The sequence below is a fragment of the Pelodiscus sinensis genome, chromosome 10, assembly GCF_052426305.1.
Source record: "Pelodiscus sinensis isolate ZL-2025 chromosome 10, ASM5242630v1, whole genome shotgun sequence".
Taxonomy (NCBI): Eukaryota; Metazoa; Chordata; order Testudines; family Trionychidae; genus Pelodiscus; species Pelodiscus sinensis.
In genome coordinates this window covers 17535950-17556645 of record NC_143061.1, presented here as the reverse complement: position 1 = coordinate 17556645, position 20696 = coordinate 17535950, and the positions used below count along the sequence as shown (strand labels likewise).

Here is a 20696-nt window from a genome sequence, read left to right as displayed (position 1 = left end):
TGAGCCATGTACTTACACCTTCCCCCATATGTCCTCTTTCATATCAGCATGCTCATTGTCTAGAATAGGGAGCTTCTGCTGCTGCAAGAGTGCCCCTCACCAACCAGGAAGCTCTCTGTGCAGCAGCTCTAAACCTGTGGGTGGGAGTCAATTAGCAGCTGCAGTGCCATCCTGCCGAAAAGCTTACAGGGAATTTAGCTCCTTAGCAGTACTGAGTCCTGTCTTCTGGTCTTTTCACAGCACCAGTATTGTTCCCTAAGGATTTGGCAGTTGTAGCAACTCACTTAAGGAAAGAAGGGATCCAGGTCTACCCATGTCCCAGCATTGGGTTAACCCTGGAAAGATCATCCTAGCAAATGACCAATTCAGTTAAAGTAGCCTTAAAGCTCTTTGCCACACTGACGCCAAGCAGACGTCTTGTTTGATTTCAGGCCAGTGAGAGCCATCTTCCTCCACAAAAAATTTTTACAAATTGGACTGTTGCGTATCTTAACTTGACTTTAGCCCACAGTACTCTTAGGCTACGTCTACACTGGCATGATTTTCCGGAAATGCTTAAAACGGAACAGTTTTCCATTATAAGTATTACCGGAAAAAGCACGTCTACATTGGCAGGATGCTTTTCCAGAAAAGCACTTTTTCTGGAAAAGCGTCTGTGCCAATCTAGACGCGCTTTTCCGCAAAAAAGCCCCGATTGTCATTTTCGCGATCGGGGCTTTTTTGCGGAAAACACTACTGTGCTGTCTACACTGGCCCTTTTCTGGAACAGTTTTCCGGAAAAAGGACTTTTGCCCGAATGGGAGCAGCATAGTATTTCCAGAAAAGCGGCTGATTTCTTACAGTAGATCGTCAGTGCTTTTCCGGAAATTCAAGGGGCCAGTGTAGACAGCTGTCAAGTTATTCCGGAAAAGCGGCTGATTTTCCGGAATAAGTGGCCAGTGTAGACACAGCCTTAGAGTCCTTAAGTGGTATAGGGAACAGGTGAAAATTGCCTTTTTAGTTTCCTTTATATCAGTTTGAAGGGTGGGGATTCAGACCCTGATTGTGGGGACACTTATTCTTTGACAGAGGCTTCCAGAATGGATGCCTATCTTAATATGGTTATTTTGCATTTTTTGTTTTAGTAGGACATTTCCAAGCAAATGGATTGTTACTCACCAAGTGTGAAATCTGTGTGAACAATGACTGAAAGAAAGAGCGTACTTACTTTATAGTAACTGTTCTTTGAGATGTGTTGCCCAGGTGAATTCCATACCCTGCCCTCTTTTCTTGCTATTAGTCCTATTCCTGTGGGATTCTGTTTTGGCGAAGAACCTGAAGGATGGTTGGGGTTACTCCACCCTTATGCCTTAGGTGGGGGTGAATGGGAGACCTAGGTGCAGCCCCTACAGATGTTGCTGGCCAAAATAACTCAATTGTATAGGCATGAGGAGCCATGTGCACCAACAGTGGAATCCATTTGGAAAGCACATCCCAAAGAACTGCAGTTACTGTAAGGTAAGTAATTTTTTTTTCTTTTGAATAAGGGATTCGAGGACCTGATTTTACTGAATTTTGTATTAAATATTCCCACTGACTTTAGTGGAAGTTTGTGTACATAGGAACTGAAGGGTCAGGCTGAAAGCAATGCATCTTAGGATCAGATTGGCAAAAGTAGACTATTTTGTAAACATTTTACTAAAGTTACTCTTCTTTAAGAAGAAAAAGTAAAAAAGAATGAAACTTTGCTTTTCTTTAATTTTTGTTGTGACTCCAGCTGTATTCTGTTTCATTTTAATATCATTCTGCATATAGTTTTCCAATTGAGTAGTTCAGCTAATTTCTTTCCCTGTAAAATATTTAGGTATATTTACCATAAGTAGCTCTGACAAAGGCACCTGCTCTACAATAATGAGATGCAGTTACTGGGTGAAGTGAGGGCAATAATTCAAACTTAACTAGAACACAAAATAAGGGCCAGATTTTCTGGTGTTTTAATCTCTGCCGCCTTCTGCTCCAGCCTGACATGCCCTTATGGTGGCTGAGGCCATGACCATAGTATTGAGTGCTTTGGCTATCTCAGTTGGCATATGCTTGGTTTCACAGCTGTAAAAGTCTCCCTAACCATTTCCTCCTCACTTTGCACCAAGTTTCTGATTGGAACAGCACAGAATGTGGTTGTCTAAGTGTGTTACCTTGGTTCCTGTAGTACAACTTTATCAACCTGCAACTCTGAACCAGATAGCCTGGTAAGTTGTAGGTCCACTTCTCATATCCTGCTGCTGTGGAAAATGTTGATACGTAATAAAGAGAAATGTTGAAAGGAAATGTATCAAATAAGAGGGTGTAAGAAAAATAATTAAACAGTGGGCCTGATTTTCCACTCCCTTGCATCTAGTGTTGTCATTTATATTTCTGCAGATGCAACCAAATCAGGGAAGGTAGAGATTTTATGCCCAAAAAAGTACACAGGTGTGAGGCAGAGGAGAATCAGGCCCACTGTGTGTATTAATAACCAATCCTACGTGGTGTGATACTGCATTTGCCTTATGCTGTCACAGATATCCAATAACATACTTGCATTATAAACATATAAGCACACTAATAACTCCTAAATGATTTAGTAATGTAATCTTTTTATTGTAAGACTCCTAAAGAAACAGTTCTTCCACCGAGCATTGAAAGTGATGAAAATGAAGCCTGATAAAGATACAAAAAAAGAGAAGGAGAAAGGAAAGACTGAGAGTGGCAAAGAAGATGAGAAAAAGAGCAAGAAGGAAAGTGGCAAAGATGAAAAGACTAAGAAAGACAAAGAGAAGGAAAAGAGAAAGGATGGTGAGAGAGAAGAATGCAAGAAGGTGAGTGTAACCCAAAAAAGAAGACAGTCAAAACTCTTAGATACTAATTATGTGAAAAACCTTGTTTTTAAAGGATAAGGTCATTTGATCCATAACTGAACATACCATCTCCATGCTATTCTATTTCTTTGGGCTTTAAAATATGTTTATTTCTTTAACTGTCTGGACCTAAATCTTCCAAGGGAGTCCAACCTGGCCTCCATTTGTGCACCTTGTCATTTTATATAATGATAGAGAAGATAGAATTTACACTAATAAATAAAACACATTTGTATTTTTGTTGGAATATGCAGTGATCCTTTGGACCAGTTGTGACAGGATCCCGGGGGTACAACTTGGAACTCGGGTATCATTGTGCCCCCTTAACTCTCCAGCCTGGGCTGTCTGTCTCGGTGCTTTGCTAGTGACAAGCAGCATACCTCTCCAGGCACTGCTGTGATGTGGAGCCCCACACCCTGCTAGATTGAATGCTCCCAAAGCCACTCACATCACTCAGAGAGAAGCACCGGCAAATCTCTCAACCCCCAACCTTGTGCTCCAGAATATACCATCTTGCCTTAGTCAGAAGTCTGACCAGTGTAAGTTTATTACCCAGTCTGCGACTTTCTCAATATGAAAAAGACACACACTTGTCTTTGTAAACCGAACTGAGATTTCTGAAGCACTTCAAGCAGACCACAGTTTTAGGTAAGATATAAAACAGATTTTAAGTACAAAAGGTGAGCGATAGTTCCCCCTCCAAAAAAGTAAGTGTAGTCTAAATCTTAAATTTTATTAGTCTCTTCAGTTTGTCTTTGTCTTCACAGTAGCCCTCTCCCCACAGCTGTCTCTGTATCTCTCTGTATCAGAGGCAGCAATGTGGGGGGATAGGCAGGAACCAGTACACGCAGAGAGCTGGCTCTTTCTGCCTCCCTCTACCCCCAACCACACTGCTGCCTCTGTATCGGAGGCAACAGTCCGACAGGGGCAGGCAGCTCCCTGTGCACACACCTACTCCCCCCCCTCTGTGTGTAAACATGCAACTACTGAAATTTTCCTAAAATTTACTTAAATAAACACATTTTAACATCCCTAGCCCAAATATGTCCTGGTGGTCTTTGCTGAGTAATAGTGTTGAGCAATCCCTCATTGTGTAATGCTGTGCAACATTCTTACAGCATTGTAAAACTCTTGTTTACCACTCCTCTGCTTTTTAATGTTCTCTTATCTCCTGAGAACTAGCATTGTATGACTCTCAAAACTTGCAACATATTTCAATAAGAGCTATGCAGCAAAATTTCATAACTTTGTTAACACTCAGGACAAGTCTACACTGGCAAGTTCCTGTGGAGTAAATCAACAATCAGCACTGTAACTTTCATGGTGTTTACGTTGGCAAGGCACTTAGTGTGCTTTAGTTCCACACCTAGTGTGCTCTAGGTAAGCCCCATGTCTGTGAGAAGTATAGAGCCTGCTGCACTCTGGATAATACACTGGGGTGCCAGTGTGGACACTGTGGTGTAATACTGCATCCTGACTGGCCACTCAGGTCATCAGTTTGAACTCTACTGCCATGCTCAGGTGACCAAGAGCCACCTTTGTGCTCTTTTTGAAATTTGAAAGACCTCTTGTTTGCTTAGCGACGTGGTATGTTCTCAGCACACCTCTCCAGCTGGCCTTGCCTATTCCATGCATCAGGAAATACCTTACTCGGCACCATGCTGAGGTACTAAACCTCATCAGCATTTGGGGAGAGGAGGCAGTCCAGTCAAAGCTGTGATCCAGCTGTAGGAATTGTGATATCAACAGGCACATCTCTAGATGCATAATCGAAAGGGGCCATGACTGGGATGCACTGCAGTATAGGGTCAAAGAGAAGAAGCTGCAAAATGTCTACCACAAGGCATGTGAAGTAAACCGCCACTCTGGTGCTGCACCTACAACCTGCAACTACTACAAAGTGCTCGATGATAAACTTGGAAGTGATTTCACCTCCACTCCGAAAGACATGGGTCAGGGGGCATCTAGTGTGGACTGAGACAGAAGGAGGAAGTTGCAGGCAGTTGATTGTGCTGAAGGGGAAAGGGACACAGAGCCAGAGGACTCAGCATCCATAGAGGCTTGCAGTCAGGAGCCTTTTTGTACTACTGAAGAGGCAAGCCATTTGCAGCCCTTGGAAGCTGCGGATGATGCAGCTGGTAAGTAGGGAAAGCACTCAAGCAACTTGCTGGGAGGGTTACAGAAAGGAGGTTGGGTTCTGTGTGATGATGCTATTAGCAGAGTGTCAGTTAGATCAGCGGTTCTCCAAACTTTTTGGGCTCTGGAGCCCTTTACATGCGTAAAAATTTATGCAGAGTCCCAGCGGTCCACTGATTGTATGTGTTGTGCCTATTGATGTTTCCAGTTTGTCAACCTTGTGGAGCCCCTAGAGATGTCTCACCGTTTGAGAAACACTGAGTTAGAGGGTGAACTGACTGTTGATGCAATCTCTGAGGTCTCAGTAATCTACCTCACAGACCTCATCAAAAGCTTCATGCAGCTGCTGTGCCACCCTTCTCAGGCTGCAGCAAGGGTTTTCCCAGCCCTTTCTCCTGCCCCGCTGCACCTTTCATGCTCTTAATGGTGACTCATCATGGAGGGGTTCCTGCATGTTATTTATGCTTGCTCCAGGACAAGCCGTACTATGTATGTGGACAGTACAAGTGTTTCAAAGTGGTTCGGACAGTGCTGTGTCTACCATTAACAATGGGCCTTTTCTGACATGTTGAAGTTTTGCACTTGATAGAGCCGGCCTTGGCATGCCAGTCTCAGGAAGTTCTAACTCCTGCAGAGCATCGAAGATGGTCACAGAAGCACCCAAAAAAGACTGGAGAGGAGTTTTTGCGAGATATCCTGAGCAATGCAGATGCTGAACATAAAAAATTGCAGGAGTAGAGGGACAGGGACAGGAGGGAATGGAAAGAGAACACACAAATGGTTCCTAAGCATTATAGAGAAGCAAGTGAACATGCTGGAGACACTGCTAGCACTGTAGATGGAGTAGCTGCACAACCACCCTGTCCCTGCCCCGCAGCCCTGTGTCCCAAAACTTTTTCTTATACACTCGTCTGTCCCCACCAATGCAGTTGGGCACCACTCTGTCCCTGGGTGCCACTCGCTACATGCAACATCTGCCTGCCCAACCTCCATCCATGCAGACTCTTGCAGGCTGCCAATGTACTCAACAGCAGTCTGCATGCAGCTTAGCCCTGATGAACTGCAGCTTTCCTTAAACAGCATATTAGACAGTGGGACTGCATATGAACTGTGGACATATACAAAGCTGTGAAATTCTTGGGCATACCTAACTTCCTTCCTCCATCCTTATTCCTTCTCTGTTTCCCACAGTGCAGATGTTTGTTTCATGCTTCATGGGTGGTCTAAGTTTACTGTGTTTAATAATAAATGAAATTAACGTTTTGAAGACATCTTTATTCCATTAGATGCAAGCAAGAAAGCATACCCCAGCAAAGCTATAATCAGTGTTAGCACTAAATCCTGCACACAGACCACTAAGAGTAACCACCTAGCATCACAGCGATTGCACTCTCCTACACAGCAACAAGTTTTACTGGCTTTGAGCACCAAATTGCTGCCTCTAGGCATCCCTGATCCTTATGGAACTGTGCTGTGCTCCTCTAATAGCCCTGGATTTGGGCTGTTTAGACTCAGGCTCCAGGTGCTGTGCATCAGCAATCCAACCCTGATTAAAGGTTTCACCCTTTCCTTCACAAATGTAATGGAGGGTACAGCTCATGGGGATGTTATCAGCCAAGTCCAGCTTCCTGAACAAACATTGGCAGCAGGCCTTCAAACAGCCAAAAGCACACTCCACAGTAATTCTCCATCTGATCAGCCTGTTGAACCTCTCCTTGCTGCTGTCAGGGTTCCCTGTGTATGGGTTCATGAGCCACTGCATTAAGGAGTACACAGGGTCTCCAAGGATCAGAATGGACATTTCCATTTCCCCCGTGGTGATCTTCTGGACTGGGAAGAAAGTTCCCACTTTCAGCTTCCTGAACAGGCCAGTGTTCCGAAAGATGTGTACTTTTCCAGACCAGCACCTTTCCAGACCAGCCTGCATTAATGTCCATGAAATGCCCATGTTGATCCACAAGCACTTGCAGAACCAGGGAGAAATACCTCTTGCGATTAATGTATTCAGAGGCTAAGTGGTCTGGTGCCACATTTGGAATATGCGTACCCTCTATTATCCCTCTGCAATTTGGGAAGCCTGTCCATGCAAACCCATTCACAATTTCATGCTCAGAGTCATAGTCTTTCAGAGCAGGATGCGATTTATGGCTCTGTACACTCCATCAGTACAAGTCCAACAGTCAACTCTCCCACTCCGAAATTGGCGACTAAGTGAAACCTGTCTGGAGTAGTCAGCTTCCACAGTGTGATTGAGACACATATCTCCAACAGCAGGGCAACTTTCACGCGTGTCCTTGTGCTGCAGGGTGGCGGCAAGTTCAGCACCCAGTTCCATGAAAGTGGTTTCTACATCTGAAAGTTCTGCAGCCACTTCTCATCATCCCAGGCTTACTTGATAATGTGATCCCATCACTCACTGCTTGTTTTCCAAGCCCAAAATTGATGTTCTGCTGTGGTCAGCACCTCTGTGAATGCCACAAGAAATCTCATGCCATAAGAATACTGCTCTGACTCCTCATCACTTTGCAAGTCAGGAATCACTCGACTACCGTATGTGATGTGTTAGTGAGACCTAACAGCATTTTCATCAACAGCTGGGGATCCATTCCTGCACACTGAGGAGGCAGAGTGCACAGCACAGAAGCCATTGAAAGATGAAACCAAATGTGGACAGAAGCACAAGGGTTGCTGAAATGTGAAGCAATACATCACAGGGCTTTGGGATAGGACCCAGGATGCCACAAACCTCTGTGGCAGAAGAGGAAGAGGTGCTCAGTGAGATAGCTGCCCAGCATGCACCACTCCAAAAGGTACTGCAAGTGCTACGAGTGTGGTCACACTAATGTGCTGGTGGCTGACTGTGGATATCCAATAGCATTTTCTCTGCTGCATTCCATGAGCAGCATTGTAACTTCCAGTGCTTTATATTTGCCAGTGTAGACATGACCTAACAATACACATACTTTTGACAGTTTCAGCAAATCATGATCTTTCCTATATCTTGCATAGCATACTTTTGTATGAAAAATATCTTATGTGACCAGGGTGAAGTTCCAAGGAACTGCTTTTGAGGTGCAGAGTGTTACACCGCTATATTAACATTTGTACATACGTAAGACAGTGCACCAAATTTGTGTGTGTAGAAATGGAAGTCCCAGGTTGAAATTTTGGCTAGTAATGAGTGCTTCTGCAGTGGTAGTCCTGTTCAGCACCCGTAAGCAACTTCGTAATAGTGATATATGGATGCAGCCAGAATTTCAGTTTGGGACCTATGAATCTGGGGCCTTTTATAGGCTCTAAATTCACTTTTAATTATTCCTCTGTTTCATGCTTGATACATGTTCATAGGATGAGAGCCCAGGAACACCCAAGAAAAAGGATACTAAGAGAAAATTTAAACTTGAGCCACATGAAGATCAACTTTTCCTGGATGGAAATGAGGTGAGGTTTGTGTGTAACTACAATTGTGTGTTTCTACACTTCCTACATTTGTTATCAGTGACCACTACATTGACAGTAAAATACTGAAACCAAGTAATTTCTTTAGACTGGTTCCTTCCTGTCCTTTCAATAGTTACCATAATGGGTCGGAACTTGCTGAACTGTCTTGCTAGGAGGTCCTGCTACATTGAAGTATTTTTAAACAAAAGTTGGAGCTTCAAATTCAGTTACAGGGAAGCGAGTCCAAGGTATCTTGCCATCTAAAAGCCTCATCTGAACATAAGACGGGGAGTCAGGCATGCCAAAATTCTAAATTAGGTTCTGCCACCAAATTTCTGTGTGGCCTTAAGTTATTTACCCTCTCCGTTTGATTTAAAGGAGAAAAGTGAGGCACAATTTACTTCTCCAAATGATACCATAATGCCGGGATTCCTGCTCTGACACTTCCGTTTTGAGACAAAGGGCACTTCCTGTGCTCCTCAGTGATTTTTGAAAGGGAACTATGTCTCATACATAGATCAAACGCTGTGTCTCAGTGGCCCCTGGAATGTTTCCTTAAATTCCTTTCTGATGGCAGTCAGCGAAGCAGTGTCCCATTAGGGCTGTGACTGTTATGGCTGGCCCCAGTTCTCTGCCTATCCTGCAGAATATACAGCAAAAGAAACGGAAATTGGTGAGTACCTACAGTAATGAGTTTGTATATGTCTGGTATGCAGTTGATGTAACAGTTACTTTCTTTTCAGCTATGAAAGTTATGGCTACTGCTATCCAGTATCTTGAGTCTTCACCGCCAGATAAAGATGCTATCTGGTTTTAATGACATTCATTAATTGTATTAGTTCAAAGTTGGGGTGTTACATATCGATTAATTGAATAATCAAGTAACCACATGAATTCTGATTTGTTAGTTGAGTATTCTAGAGTCCCTGGGGTGGGGTCGACAGGCAGTGTATTCTAGCCTTGCTCCCGGGGAGCCTCCTGCCACTCCGTGCTGCTGCCTCTGTATCACTTGAGAAGGACCAGGCAAGTTGGAGGGTGAAGAGATTATCAAGCCCTCTGTCAACTCATAAGGCCAGGGCCCAACAGGATTATGGATTCGCTTCAAGACAGTCGATTAGAGATAGTTGCTTTTATTAATCTCACTACGTCACTACTATTACAGGTTTAATACTGCCAGATGGTTACACAGCTACTGCAAAGTAATACACCAGTAAGGCATTTGGAAATGCTTACGCCCCTTCAGTCTGTGGGGAGTCCTGTTCCTGTCACCTCGCACCAGACTGCAGTGGATGTGGCTCCAGCTGAGGGAATCCAGGGTACCCTCCGAGGTCTAGGTCCCTGGGAGACTCACCGGACACGGGACTCCCTACACTAGTTATACTACAGTTGTTTACTGGGTGTGCGCATATTGGCCCAATGCCCGGAGCTGAGAGCCGATGTCATGTTGTTTATCCCTGGTATTTTTGCCATCAGGGTTCATGGTTGGCCTAGAGGGATACAAATTTAACCCCTGGAGGCCTACATATGACTTGTGACACTCTCCAACAACTGCGTGCACCTGTATCAGAGGAAGCAGCACAGAGTGCCAGGTGGGAGGTGGTCCACAAGGGAAGCCAGTTTAAAACCCAGCTCCACTTGCAGACTGGCTGTCTGTCATAAAAAGGCAGCAGTGCGGGGTGGCAGCAGCTCCTGTCTGGGGGTGATCTGAGCTCCTGGACCCACCACAAACCAGAACTGAGCCAGGCTGCCTGCTCGCCTAGCTCCAAATACACTTTTTAAATGCAGAGCCACAGCAGGGGTAGGTCCCGGACCCGGCATGAGCCAGGACTAAGCCGGGCAGCTGGTCAACCTGCTACAAAATGTACTGGCAAGGGATGGGGGAGGGAAATGTGTGTAGTCACATTAACCTTATAAGCTTTTGCTTATTGGTTAATCAACTACACTATTACATCCCTAGTTAAAAGTTCTCCACATTTTGACAAGAAGCGTTTTCTTTAGATCATGGCTTCCCAAACTGGGGGGGCATGAAGAAATTCCAGGTGGGGTGCGAGGTGACCCAGTCCCCCTCTCCGCCCCCCAGTCAATTCTTTCCGCCCAAGTTTTGCTGCTATTTTTATTTTTCGTCCCCGGTCAGTTCCTTTCTCCCTCCCCTCAAGTTTTTCTGCTATTTTGGGGGGGGGCATGAGGGTTTCTCAAAAATCAAAAAGGGGGCATGATGCCAAAAAGTTTGGGAACCACTGCTTTAGGGCGAGTGAATTCCTCGTTCAAGTAGATTGTGTAAGTTCCCCCGAGCACTGTTGGTACAATGTAGGGATGTAATAGTGTAACTGATTAACCGATAAGCAAAAGCTTATAGATTGATGCTATACATGCATTCCCCTTCTCTCCCCCTCCTCCCCCCCGCACACACACACATGGCAGTAATTTTTTTAGCAGGCTGGCCAGCATTCTGGCTCAGTCCTAGCTTGAAACTGGTCCAGGACCTCCTACCCCTGATGCAGCTCTGCATTTAAAGTGTATTAGGAGGCGGGCTGCCCAGCTCAGTTCTGGGTTGCATCGACCTCCCTAGCCCGAGACAGAGGCTTCTGCCACCCCATGCTGCTGCTTTATCAGAGGTAGCAGCAGTGGGCGACAGGCAGCCGGTCCACAAGGTGAGCTGTTTTTTAAACTGGCTCCCCTCGCAGACCAGCTCCCACCTGGCACACTGATACAGAGGCAGCAGCGTGGAGTGTCAGGGGGCTCCTCAGGAGTGAGGCTGGAGCATGCTGGCTGCCAGCCCTGCCCCCAGGGACTACAGAATAGTTGACTAACTGATAAGAATTCTTGAGGTTACTCAAACTAGTCAATTATTTGATGTTTAACATCCCTAGTACAATATGGTGCAAGCATGGGGGTTAAGGTGACATTGTGCTGTGGTATAAATTTTTGCTCTTAATTACTATTTGTCTGATCTTATCTCTCTTAGCTCCATTTATTTCTACATTTGTCTTCATTTGAGATTCCTATCTCACTCAGATCTCTTTCCTGGGTGACTCTAGTCACCTAAAGCAGTGTATGGCTTTTTTCCTTTTGGGAATATTAGTTGCTTTTTTTGCCTTTCATTTCCCATTCCCCGAATCTGTTATCTAATGTGAACTCATAGAGAAAACAGGCTTCAGGAGTAGTAGTCGCAAGGTTATATATCTGCCTTTGGCAGCTACTTCACTGAGCGGAATTGACATAAACATTGGCTTCATATCTCATCCAAAAATACAGAAGCTCCAGCACTGCAGTGCCCCTCACCACAGTGCTGTGCCATGGTTCCAAGCTGACTTGGAATTGCACCTGGTCAGGCTTGTGATGTGGGTGTTGGGGACAGCAAAGGGGGAATTGCTCTGGGGCCCAGTGATTCTAAAGGGCCTAAGGCTCCCGGCTGCTGCTGCGGCAACTGAAGTCCCAGGCCCATAGAATCACTGTTGGATGATGTGTTCCTGTGATAGGGTACCGAGCACCACCACCCAGTTAGATGTCCCCGTTCCGGGGCCCGGTGTAGCCTGCACTGCTAAATAGGATATCCTGATTAGGCTTTCCCACAGGGAGGGGAAGGGGGACCCGGGCCTGCCCTCTCTCCAAGTCCCCACCCAGGGCCCTAAGGTCAGGGGGACACTCTCCCTCCTCTTGACCTGACTGGCAGGGCGTTACTCTTAACTCACCAGTCTGCAGGCTTACTTCCCTAGCCCAACCCTGGGTCACTTCCTTTCCTTCTGACAGCTCACTCACTGGCGAAGTTCCTGTCCAGGTCGTCCCCGCTTCCCAGGTTCTTCCACCGGGACCCTCAGACAGTGACTTTCCACGTCTCTTCCTCTGCGCCTTCTCTCATTTCCTCCCTCGCTGACCCCGGCGTGCCCTCTTTTGGGCCCACGTCCGCCCCCAGCGTCCAATCCCCTGCATCTCTCTCCCAGTCGGCCTGCCCCTCACCTCTTAGCGCAGCATCCAGTATCCCGGCAATGGGGTTACAGATGGCCTTGAGCGTTCTGGGCCCTGTTCCTTCATCCCCATTTGTGCAGGGCTGCAGCTTCCAAGTCAGGGGGCATGATGACAGCCATATCCGGTCGCTCCAGTGCCCCTCTTCCCCGGGGGGGCTCCGCGAGTGCGGGGCTCTACAGCCCCATCACACACCTCCCCTTCAAGTCAAACCGTCTTTTCCTTTGTCGCGTCTCCTCGCTCTCCTCCCAGTGCGACAACCAGTCTGCGTTTTGGTGCATCTTCCCCAGCCTGTGGACCACGTAGAAACAGTAAGGTACCACCTCATGAGCTGCAGGTTTTATACTTTTCATAGATTAAAGCCATCGGAGCAGTGCATGATCTGTGACCACGATAAAGCAGTGCCCTAAAAGTTAGTAATGGAGTACTTCGATAGCCCACTTTACTGCGAGGGCCTCTTTTATGGCGGCATAATTATACTCCCGTGGGAATAGTTTCCTGCTCAAATACAGCACAGGGTGCTCACTCCTCTCTCCCCCCCCCCCCCCCACTTCTTGGGCCAGCACCGCCCCCAGCCCTACCTTGGAGGCGTCCGATAACTGCACCTCGTAGTCCACGTCGCCCACTTGGCATCGGACTTCAAAAGGGCCTTGCTACCTGGCCAACAGCTTGGATTCGCAGGATGGTAATAGGAGAAGGACCCTGTCCCCCGGCTGTAATACATGCATCTGGGTGTTCTGGTTGTAGTGCTGCTGCGCCTGGTGTTCCTGGGCCCATAGCAGATTGGTCTTGGCAAAGGCCCCCGATGACTATAGCCTGTTTCTTAGCTGCAAGACATACTGTATAGAGCCTTGAACTGGCAATTCCTGCTCCTCCCATCCCTCTTCTACTAAGTCTAATATACCCCGCGGCCGTCGCCCATAGAGTAGTTCAAAGGGTGAATACCATAATGAGGCTTGGAGCACCTCCAGGATGGAGAACAGCAGATCCGGGAGTAGTTTGTCCCAGTCCCGGGAGGCCTCTTGTATAAACTTCCGTAACATTTACTTCAGGGTTCTATTAAATCGTTTGACCAAACCATCCGACTGGGGGTGGTAGACTGAGGTCTGTAATGTCTTAACCCGTAACATATGACATAGTTCCATCATTAAGCGGGACGTTACGTTAGTCCCCTGGTCAGTCAATAGTTCTCGCGGAAGCCCTGCTCTTAGAGAATTTTTACCAGCTGGTCCACGATTACCAGGGCCATCACCTGCTGCAGGGGTAAGGCCTTCGGATAACTGGTCGCGTAATCCATTATCACAAGGTGGCCCCTCCCCAACCGTTCCAGCGGCCCCATGATATCTGTGCTATTATTTCAAATGGTACTCCGACCACCAGGAGGGGTATTAACGGGGCCTTTGGGATCCTAGTCCAGGGAGGGGCGGGTCTGCTAGCATTCAGGACACGATTTGCAAAAGTCTCGGATTTCCCTATAAACTTCCAGCCAGAAGAACCACTGCAGTACTCTCTGCTGGGTTTTCTCCCACCCCAGGTGCCCTGCCCCTGGGCTGGCGGGGGCCAACTCCAGGACTCATTTCCTGTATTGTCCTGGGACCAGTAACTTTCTCTCCTCTCCTTGCCCCACTCCATTCTCAACATGTGGTATAAGCAGTCATTGTGTACCTGAAAGCACGGGCCTTGGCACACGCGGCTTTCGTGACCATCTTCTCAGTCGGAAGTCTTTGCTTGTTCCCAGGCACCTCATAAGATGGGATCCTCCCACTGTTGCTGTAGGAAATCCCCCTCTGTACTCTCCAAATCGAAGGGAGTCTTGGCTGCCCCGAGGGCCCAGGGCCAGCACCATCCTGGGATTCCGCCATCTTCTAGCCTGGGGCGGCAAGAGTCGTTTTTCCATCTTTCTCTGACTCTCCGGAGGTCCTGCTGGCTCCATCACTTCAGGGCTTGTTCAAATCTGGGCCTGTCCCAACGAGACCGGGTAATTAAGGGTTGGGGTGAGCGCGACCTTGCACCTGCTTTCCCTCTGTCCATCATGGATTGTGACCCAGACGGTGGGGTATGTCCGCACATCCCTGTGTATACACTGCATCCAGACCAGTCCTCCTGTCAGCCGCTCCCTCTGATTAGGTCCGCTCGTATCATTGTTTTTCCTCATCCAGAATCTATCATGGCCTCTCAACCTTTATGACGATCATCGGTCTGGTGTGCCGCCGATCGTCCACCCCAGGCTGAGGGCTGGCTAGCCTTGTGCAATCCATCAAGGGGCACTCTCTCCGAAAGTGCCCCTTCTGGCCACATTAATAGCATACCCCTTTAGCCGGGAGTCCCTCCTTTCTGCCCATCTCCTCAATTGGGGAGTCCTTTCTCTACCTTGCCCTCCGTTGCGGGTGTAGGGGTTGTCGGGGTCCGCCATACTGGGGCTAATCTTCCCGTCCAGGTCGTCCCCACTTTCCAGGTTCTTCACCGGGACCCTCTGTCAGTGTCTCTCCATGTCTCTTCCTCTGCGTCTCCTCTCACTTCCTTCCCCGCTGACCCTGGCATGTCCCCTTTTAGGCCCGGGCCCGCCCCCAGCGTCCAGTCCCCCACATCTCTTCCCCGGCTGTCCCAGCCCGGCCCTCACCTCCTGGTGCAGTGGGGTCACAGCTGGCCCTCTCACAGTTCGACGGGGCCGCGGCTTCCTGTCACAACACTGGTCCCTGCAGCCGCACTGGGCGTGCGGAAATCGTTCTCCGCGGCCAAGTCGGGGGGCACGCCGGCAGCCATATCCGGTTGCTCCAGCGCCCCGCCTCCCCCAAGGGGGCTCCGCGAGTGTGGGGCTCTACCGCCCCATCACAGTTTGAGCCCCATGCTATATGCTCTGGCTGGCAGGGCTGGCTGCCCTAGCCCTGCCCCCTTCCAGAAGCATGGCATTCTCCCCCCACACACACAGCGAGCACAGGCTCCCCTACATCTGATAATCAATGTAACATAGTACCATGGTAATAAAGTAACATGCAGATGAGGAAATGACTCTTAAATTATATTCCAAAGTAAAGATTTTTGATAATTTTAACCTTTTTATTCTCATTGTAGGTATATGTGTGGATCTATGACCCAGTTCATTTTAAAACATTTGCCATGGGACTTGTACTTGGTAAGTAAGCATAGATGTTAACATATAGTATTGGCTGTAGTACCAAACAGGCATATCTGTTCCTTGAGACATCTGTCTCTCTCTCTCATGGACAAAGCTTTTAGTATTTATACTTTGCTCCAATTTGACACCTGCTCCAATCTTGATAACAATGAGAGAAAAGGTGCATGTGGCAAAAACCTTAGAAGAGTGAGACTTCTTTTTATTCTCTTTCAGACACAGAATTAATATTTTTTATCAATTTGCACCTATTACTGTTACAACTGCTAACTGATCTGTAGATTTCAATTACTTAAGGCTAGTAAATTGTCTTCTTTATAGGTGCTGAACACTCATAATTGATACCTTTTCCCATTTTTATAGTCTAAACCAGTTTTAAAATTTACACACTGGTCTATTATTCAGTAGATGCTGCTGTGTAATGGGGAAATAGAAAAAGTCAGGGCCTAAAAGGCACCCAAATTCCCTGAATTTAGAAATCATGGTAGCACCTTTCTAGAGAATTATGTTAACACTTTCTGCCTAACCACTAAGGTGATGGGCACCTTGGAAATATTCAAAGTAGATGGATAAACATTTTTATCCGTATAAAAAGTGCCTAAATATGCTATATTTCAGTTGTTGGGGACCTTGTGTACAATATGCCTTATATATTTGGTACTGTCTATACTTATCAGGGATTACTACTACTTATATAGTGCTTTTTATCTTGAATTACACAAATAATCTATTCAGTCCCTCTCTGAGGCTGGTAAATATTGTTTATTTCAGTTATAAAATGAGGAAAACTGAGGCAGAGAGGTGAAGTGACTTATCAAGGCAAGGCCACATGCATAAGTAAGTCAGTGTCAGAGCTGGCGTTAGAATGTAATTATTCCTCACTCCCAGTTCCATGTTCACATCATCTCTCGATCAGCACAATTCTCTAAGAAGATATTATTTATATGACCTTGCTGTATTTAGGGCTTTGAATTGGTAATGTGCTAAGCGTCTCAAGTGGTGTTGAGAGCAAGTGATGCATTTACACCATCTTGTTATTCAGCAAATAACAGGAGGGCAAAAACTGCACAACTCTTTGGAAGATGGATGGGGGTTGGGCCTGAAAAACAAACACAATGAAAGACTGGGAACAGTGACTTTCTTTCCAAACTTCAGCATGTTCTTCTATTGGGAGTTGATGCCTAAGCTGGTCAGTTATATATGTGTATTTGTGGGCCAAGAGAAATCCTACTCCCTGTTTCTAAGTGGCAGGCAAACAATGGGAATGCCTATTCAGAGTGCTTGTCAGCCATTATTGCAGGCAAAAATGTGATGCCATTATAGCTCTTTAATTAGTACTTTGAAAATTATCCATGTTTCTCAAAAATCTTCTTATCTTCCTATTTAGTGATTGCTGTTATAGCTGCAACTCTTTTCCCGCTTTGGCCTGCAGAAATGCGAGTAGGTGTTTATTACCTCAGCGTAGGCGCAGGCTGTTTTGTAGCCAGTATTCTCCTCCTTGCTGTTGGTAAGTGTCATTTGTTATCAGTAAAAGTGAGCTGAACAGGACAACTATGGTGTTTGGGTGACTTAGGACCCTGTCTAATCTGTAAAGGTGGCATAAATATTTAGGTTCCTAAATCTGTCAACTTAACTTTTGAGAATTTTTTACTCCTATTCTTTAAAATAGCCATAGACCAGTGGTGCCCAAACTGTAAGATATGCATCCCGAGGGGAGTGTGTAGGAATGTCCAAAGGCACCCAGGCCAGCTTCTGCCAGAACACACTGCTTTGCCCTCCCTCCCTTCCCACCATGGCTTCACTACCAGTCACAGCTCTGGCCTACAGCCCTGCTCCTGGCTCTACTTCATCAGGGAAGCATGAATACATTCCATTACTTAGGAATGCGGGGGCAACATGCAAGGAAAAGTTTGGGAGCCAGTACTATAGACTAATCTTATATGAGCAGTTCCTTAATGGCCACAGTGTGGCATGGAAATAAGTGGGTTTTCAGCATCCAGCTCATGCCTCAGGCTTACCACGGGCTGTGCAATCATCTTATATAGTGAAGAATATGGTCCTTAGGACAGCACAAGTGCTCTGTCCTATCAGAGCTTTCTGGTCCACTATTTGTGTTAGACCTCTCTGGCTGTTTTATTCTTGTTTTAGGCATTAAAGTCGCTGGAATTATCTATTGTGAGAAGTGTTAGCAAGGTTGTGAGACAAGAAAAGTGATCAAGGGAGTGGGGTCATTAAACTGATGAGAAACAATAGCCAAAGCAAGGAGAAAAAATTGGAGACAACAGGGAGAGGAAAAGGACTCATCTACAACCATGGTGTCCAACCAGTTCTGAAGCAGTAACCACTATAGTAGCTACTGCTATAGCTAGCTAGCTACACTCAACCAGCCAACTAGCCACATTGTTCAAGGCAACTAACCACATGTGGCTACTGTGTTGGACACTATGGGTCTACAAACTAGAAGCAGTGCTTTGTGTTGGCGAGATAATGTGTACTATAGACTAATCTTATATGAGCAGTTCCTTAATGGCCACTGTGTGGCATGGAAATAAGTGGGTTTTCAGCATCCAGCTCATGCCTCAGGCTTACCACGGGCTGTGCAATCATCTTATATAGTGATTCCTGAAAAGCCAGTTCAAGCTATGGGTAGAGGTGGAATCACCTGACCCAGAAATCCTGTGTTACATTGTGTGTATATAGAATACAAAATAAAGTAAAACAGCCTTCTGGGTGTGTGTTTGCATCTTGATATTAGTGGCCAGCATTTTGGCTAACCACCATCCTTCTAAAAAAAACTTGAAAAATTAGTGGTCCTGTAGCATGTTAGAGACTAACAAAAATATAGATAGTATCATGAGATTTTGTGGGTACAACTCACTTCTTCAATTAAGTGGACCACTTGTTTTTCAAGGCTTTTTTAAATTACAGACTAACATGGCTACGCTTTTGCATCTTCCTCCTAGGCAGAATTAGATGCTATGGCCTTAAGGAACAGTTCGAGACCAATACATAGGCATGTACATAATCAGTTTTATTTCTTTTGCAATTTGCCTATTAAGGATACGGGCCCAGATCCTCAAAACTGAAAATCAATGGAAATTAGGAGTCTAACTACCTTGGAGGATGCAGACCCAGATAATCAAGATTCATCCTTCCAGCCGAGAAATTTAGTTTTATTTATTTAGTTTTGCGTGTTTTGTCTGTCCCCAACTTGATTTGGAGTACAGCAAGGTAGAGGCATCTAATGAACACAGTAATTATGTTCTGTAAATGTTTATGTAAAATATTTGGACTCTTTCTCCTCACAGCCCGCTGCATTCTCTTCCTTATTATTTGGCTGATAACCGGAGGAAGGCATCACTTCTGGTTTTTACCAAATCTGACAGCGGACGTGGGTTTCATTGACTCCTTCAGGCCCCTGTACACACACGAATACAAGGGACCAAAAGCAGACTTAAAGAAAGAGGAGAAATCAGAATCCAAAAAGCAGCCAAAGTCTGACAATGAGGAGAAATCAGATAGTGAGAAAAAGGAAGAGGAGGATGGAAAAGTCGAAGCAACGGGCAACTCAGGAGCAGAGCGGCATTCAGACACAGACAGTGATAGACGGGAGGAGGACCGATCCCAGCACAGTAGTGGAAATGGAAATGATTTTGAAATGATCACAAAAGAGGAACTTGAACAGCAAACAGATGAAGGAGACTGTGAGGAGGAAGAGGAAGAGGAGGAAGAGGAAGAAACTAGATCTTTACATGAAAAATCCTAACTCACTGTTGTTGAGACTGAGTATGTTCAAAATAATTGGGTTTTCTTCATTGGCTGATCACCAAAATGTAGTTACATTAACATTCTTTCAATTTGTTTGCTGAAATACATGTTATACAAACAGTTTTATATTTAGTTTCTTCATTTAAAAATATTTACTTGATGACTTGGTACAATCTGAAGTCATTAATACAGATTTACAAAAGTTTTGTTAATTGGACAAGTTTTCTGTCAGATCTTATGATTTGTCTAGAGAGTACTCAAACACACTGAAGAACATAGTTTCCCTACTGTCATTTTCTGGAACTTGCATAACTTTTCAATAAGTATAGCCTACTCAAAATAGCTTTGTAAAATGGTAAATGTTGACCAACCGAATTTCAGATTATTCCTAGTATATTATTCATTTGATAGCTAGTTAAGTAAAGCACTGCTTAGCTCATGGCTTTCTTGATTTTTTATAAAATTGTAAGACAACTAGTTTTAGCAGAAGGTTATTATAAAGTATTTTGCTCAAGACATACAAGCTAGTAGTGCTTATTTGGCTGCAGTGTTTTCAGTTTTGTACAAATTGTGTACCACCAATCTAAGAAGTCCAAACTGTTTTGTACATCTGGGTTCTGAGAAAGTTGTCCTCTCTCAAGGAGGCAAAGGGAATAGCACAGTTTGGAAACTATGGGTTTCTTCTCTCCTCTCCCCATCATAATATGAGAAGAAATTATTCTGTACATAATTTTAAAATAAAACAACCCTCTTTATTTTAACTGTTACTTATTATTTAGAAGTTTTATCCAGATTTTAATTTGTATAACTGAAGCCATTTCAGGGTGTGTTTATTAAAGAAATGCAAGACAGAGGACCTCTTGGAATCTGTATGTAATTGGTAGATTTGTCCTAGGAACTTTAGTTTCCTGCCAACATTCCATGTATTTGAGTGAGTAAACTGATCCTTATTAAACAAAAGCAGATAACACAACTGTCTGTATGCCTTATCTTAACGTTTTCTATATTCAGAAACTGGAGTACTGTATTAACTGGTAAGCACTGCTTGAAAGTATTTACCTGTTCATAATTACAGATTAACAAAAAAAAGTTAATTCTAATGAGGACCAAGATCAAATTGTTTTTCCAACTCCTGAAGCAATTTGAATAGTCAGTTTGCCTACCTCATCTCTTAATTGAAAGATGTTGGAAAACATCTTATTAGTTATATAAGTATTTTAAAAGTTAAGATTTGATGACATTCCTCTGAATCATTCAATTTCAGACTGAAATTGAAATAGTGAATACAGATATAATTTTTCCCTTACACTACAATAGGAAAGAATGCTCAAAATATTGTTTGAATTTTCAGTAGTTGACTAGAGCTTTTATTCTTGAAT

General features: G+C 45.1%; 2 protein-coding genes across 4 annotated transcripts in view; one reads left to right on the top strand and one right to left on the bottom strand.

Annotated features, from left to right (window-relative positions):
* SEC62 (SEC62 preprotein translocation factor) overlaps positions 1-20290 on the top strand; it is a 34781-nt gene extending 14491 nt beyond the window's left edge. The window contains exons 4-8 of the mRNA XM_006122867.5: positions 2627-2837; positions 8361-8453; positions 15489-15549; positions 16937-17056; positions 18858-20290. Coding sequence (XP_006122929.3) covers positions 2627-2837; positions 8361-8453; positions 15489-15549; positions 16937-17056; positions 18858-19315 — 943 coding nt within the window. The 3' untranslated portion in view covers positions 19316-20290. The remainder of the gene's footprint in view (positions 1-2626; positions 2838-8360; positions 8454-15488; positions 15550-16936; positions 17057-18857) is intronic.
* LRRC31 (leucine rich repeat containing 31) overlaps positions 1-20696 on the bottom strand; it is a 180574-nt gene that overhangs the window by 138157 nt on the left and 21721 nt on the right. Inside the window, exons 1-3 of one of the 3 annotated variants that reach the window (XM_089780766.1) lie at positions 14082-14255; positions 12998-13243; positions 12411-12707 (exon numbers count right to left, since the gene is read on the bottom strand). The exons of the other annotated variants lie outside the window; for them this stretch is intronic. The gene's annotated coding sequence lies outside the window, so the exon portion shown is untranslated. Of the gene's footprint in view, positions 1-12410; positions 12708-12997; positions 13244-14081; positions 14256-20696 lie in introns of those variants that run through there. 3 annotated transcript variants of the gene reach the window in all.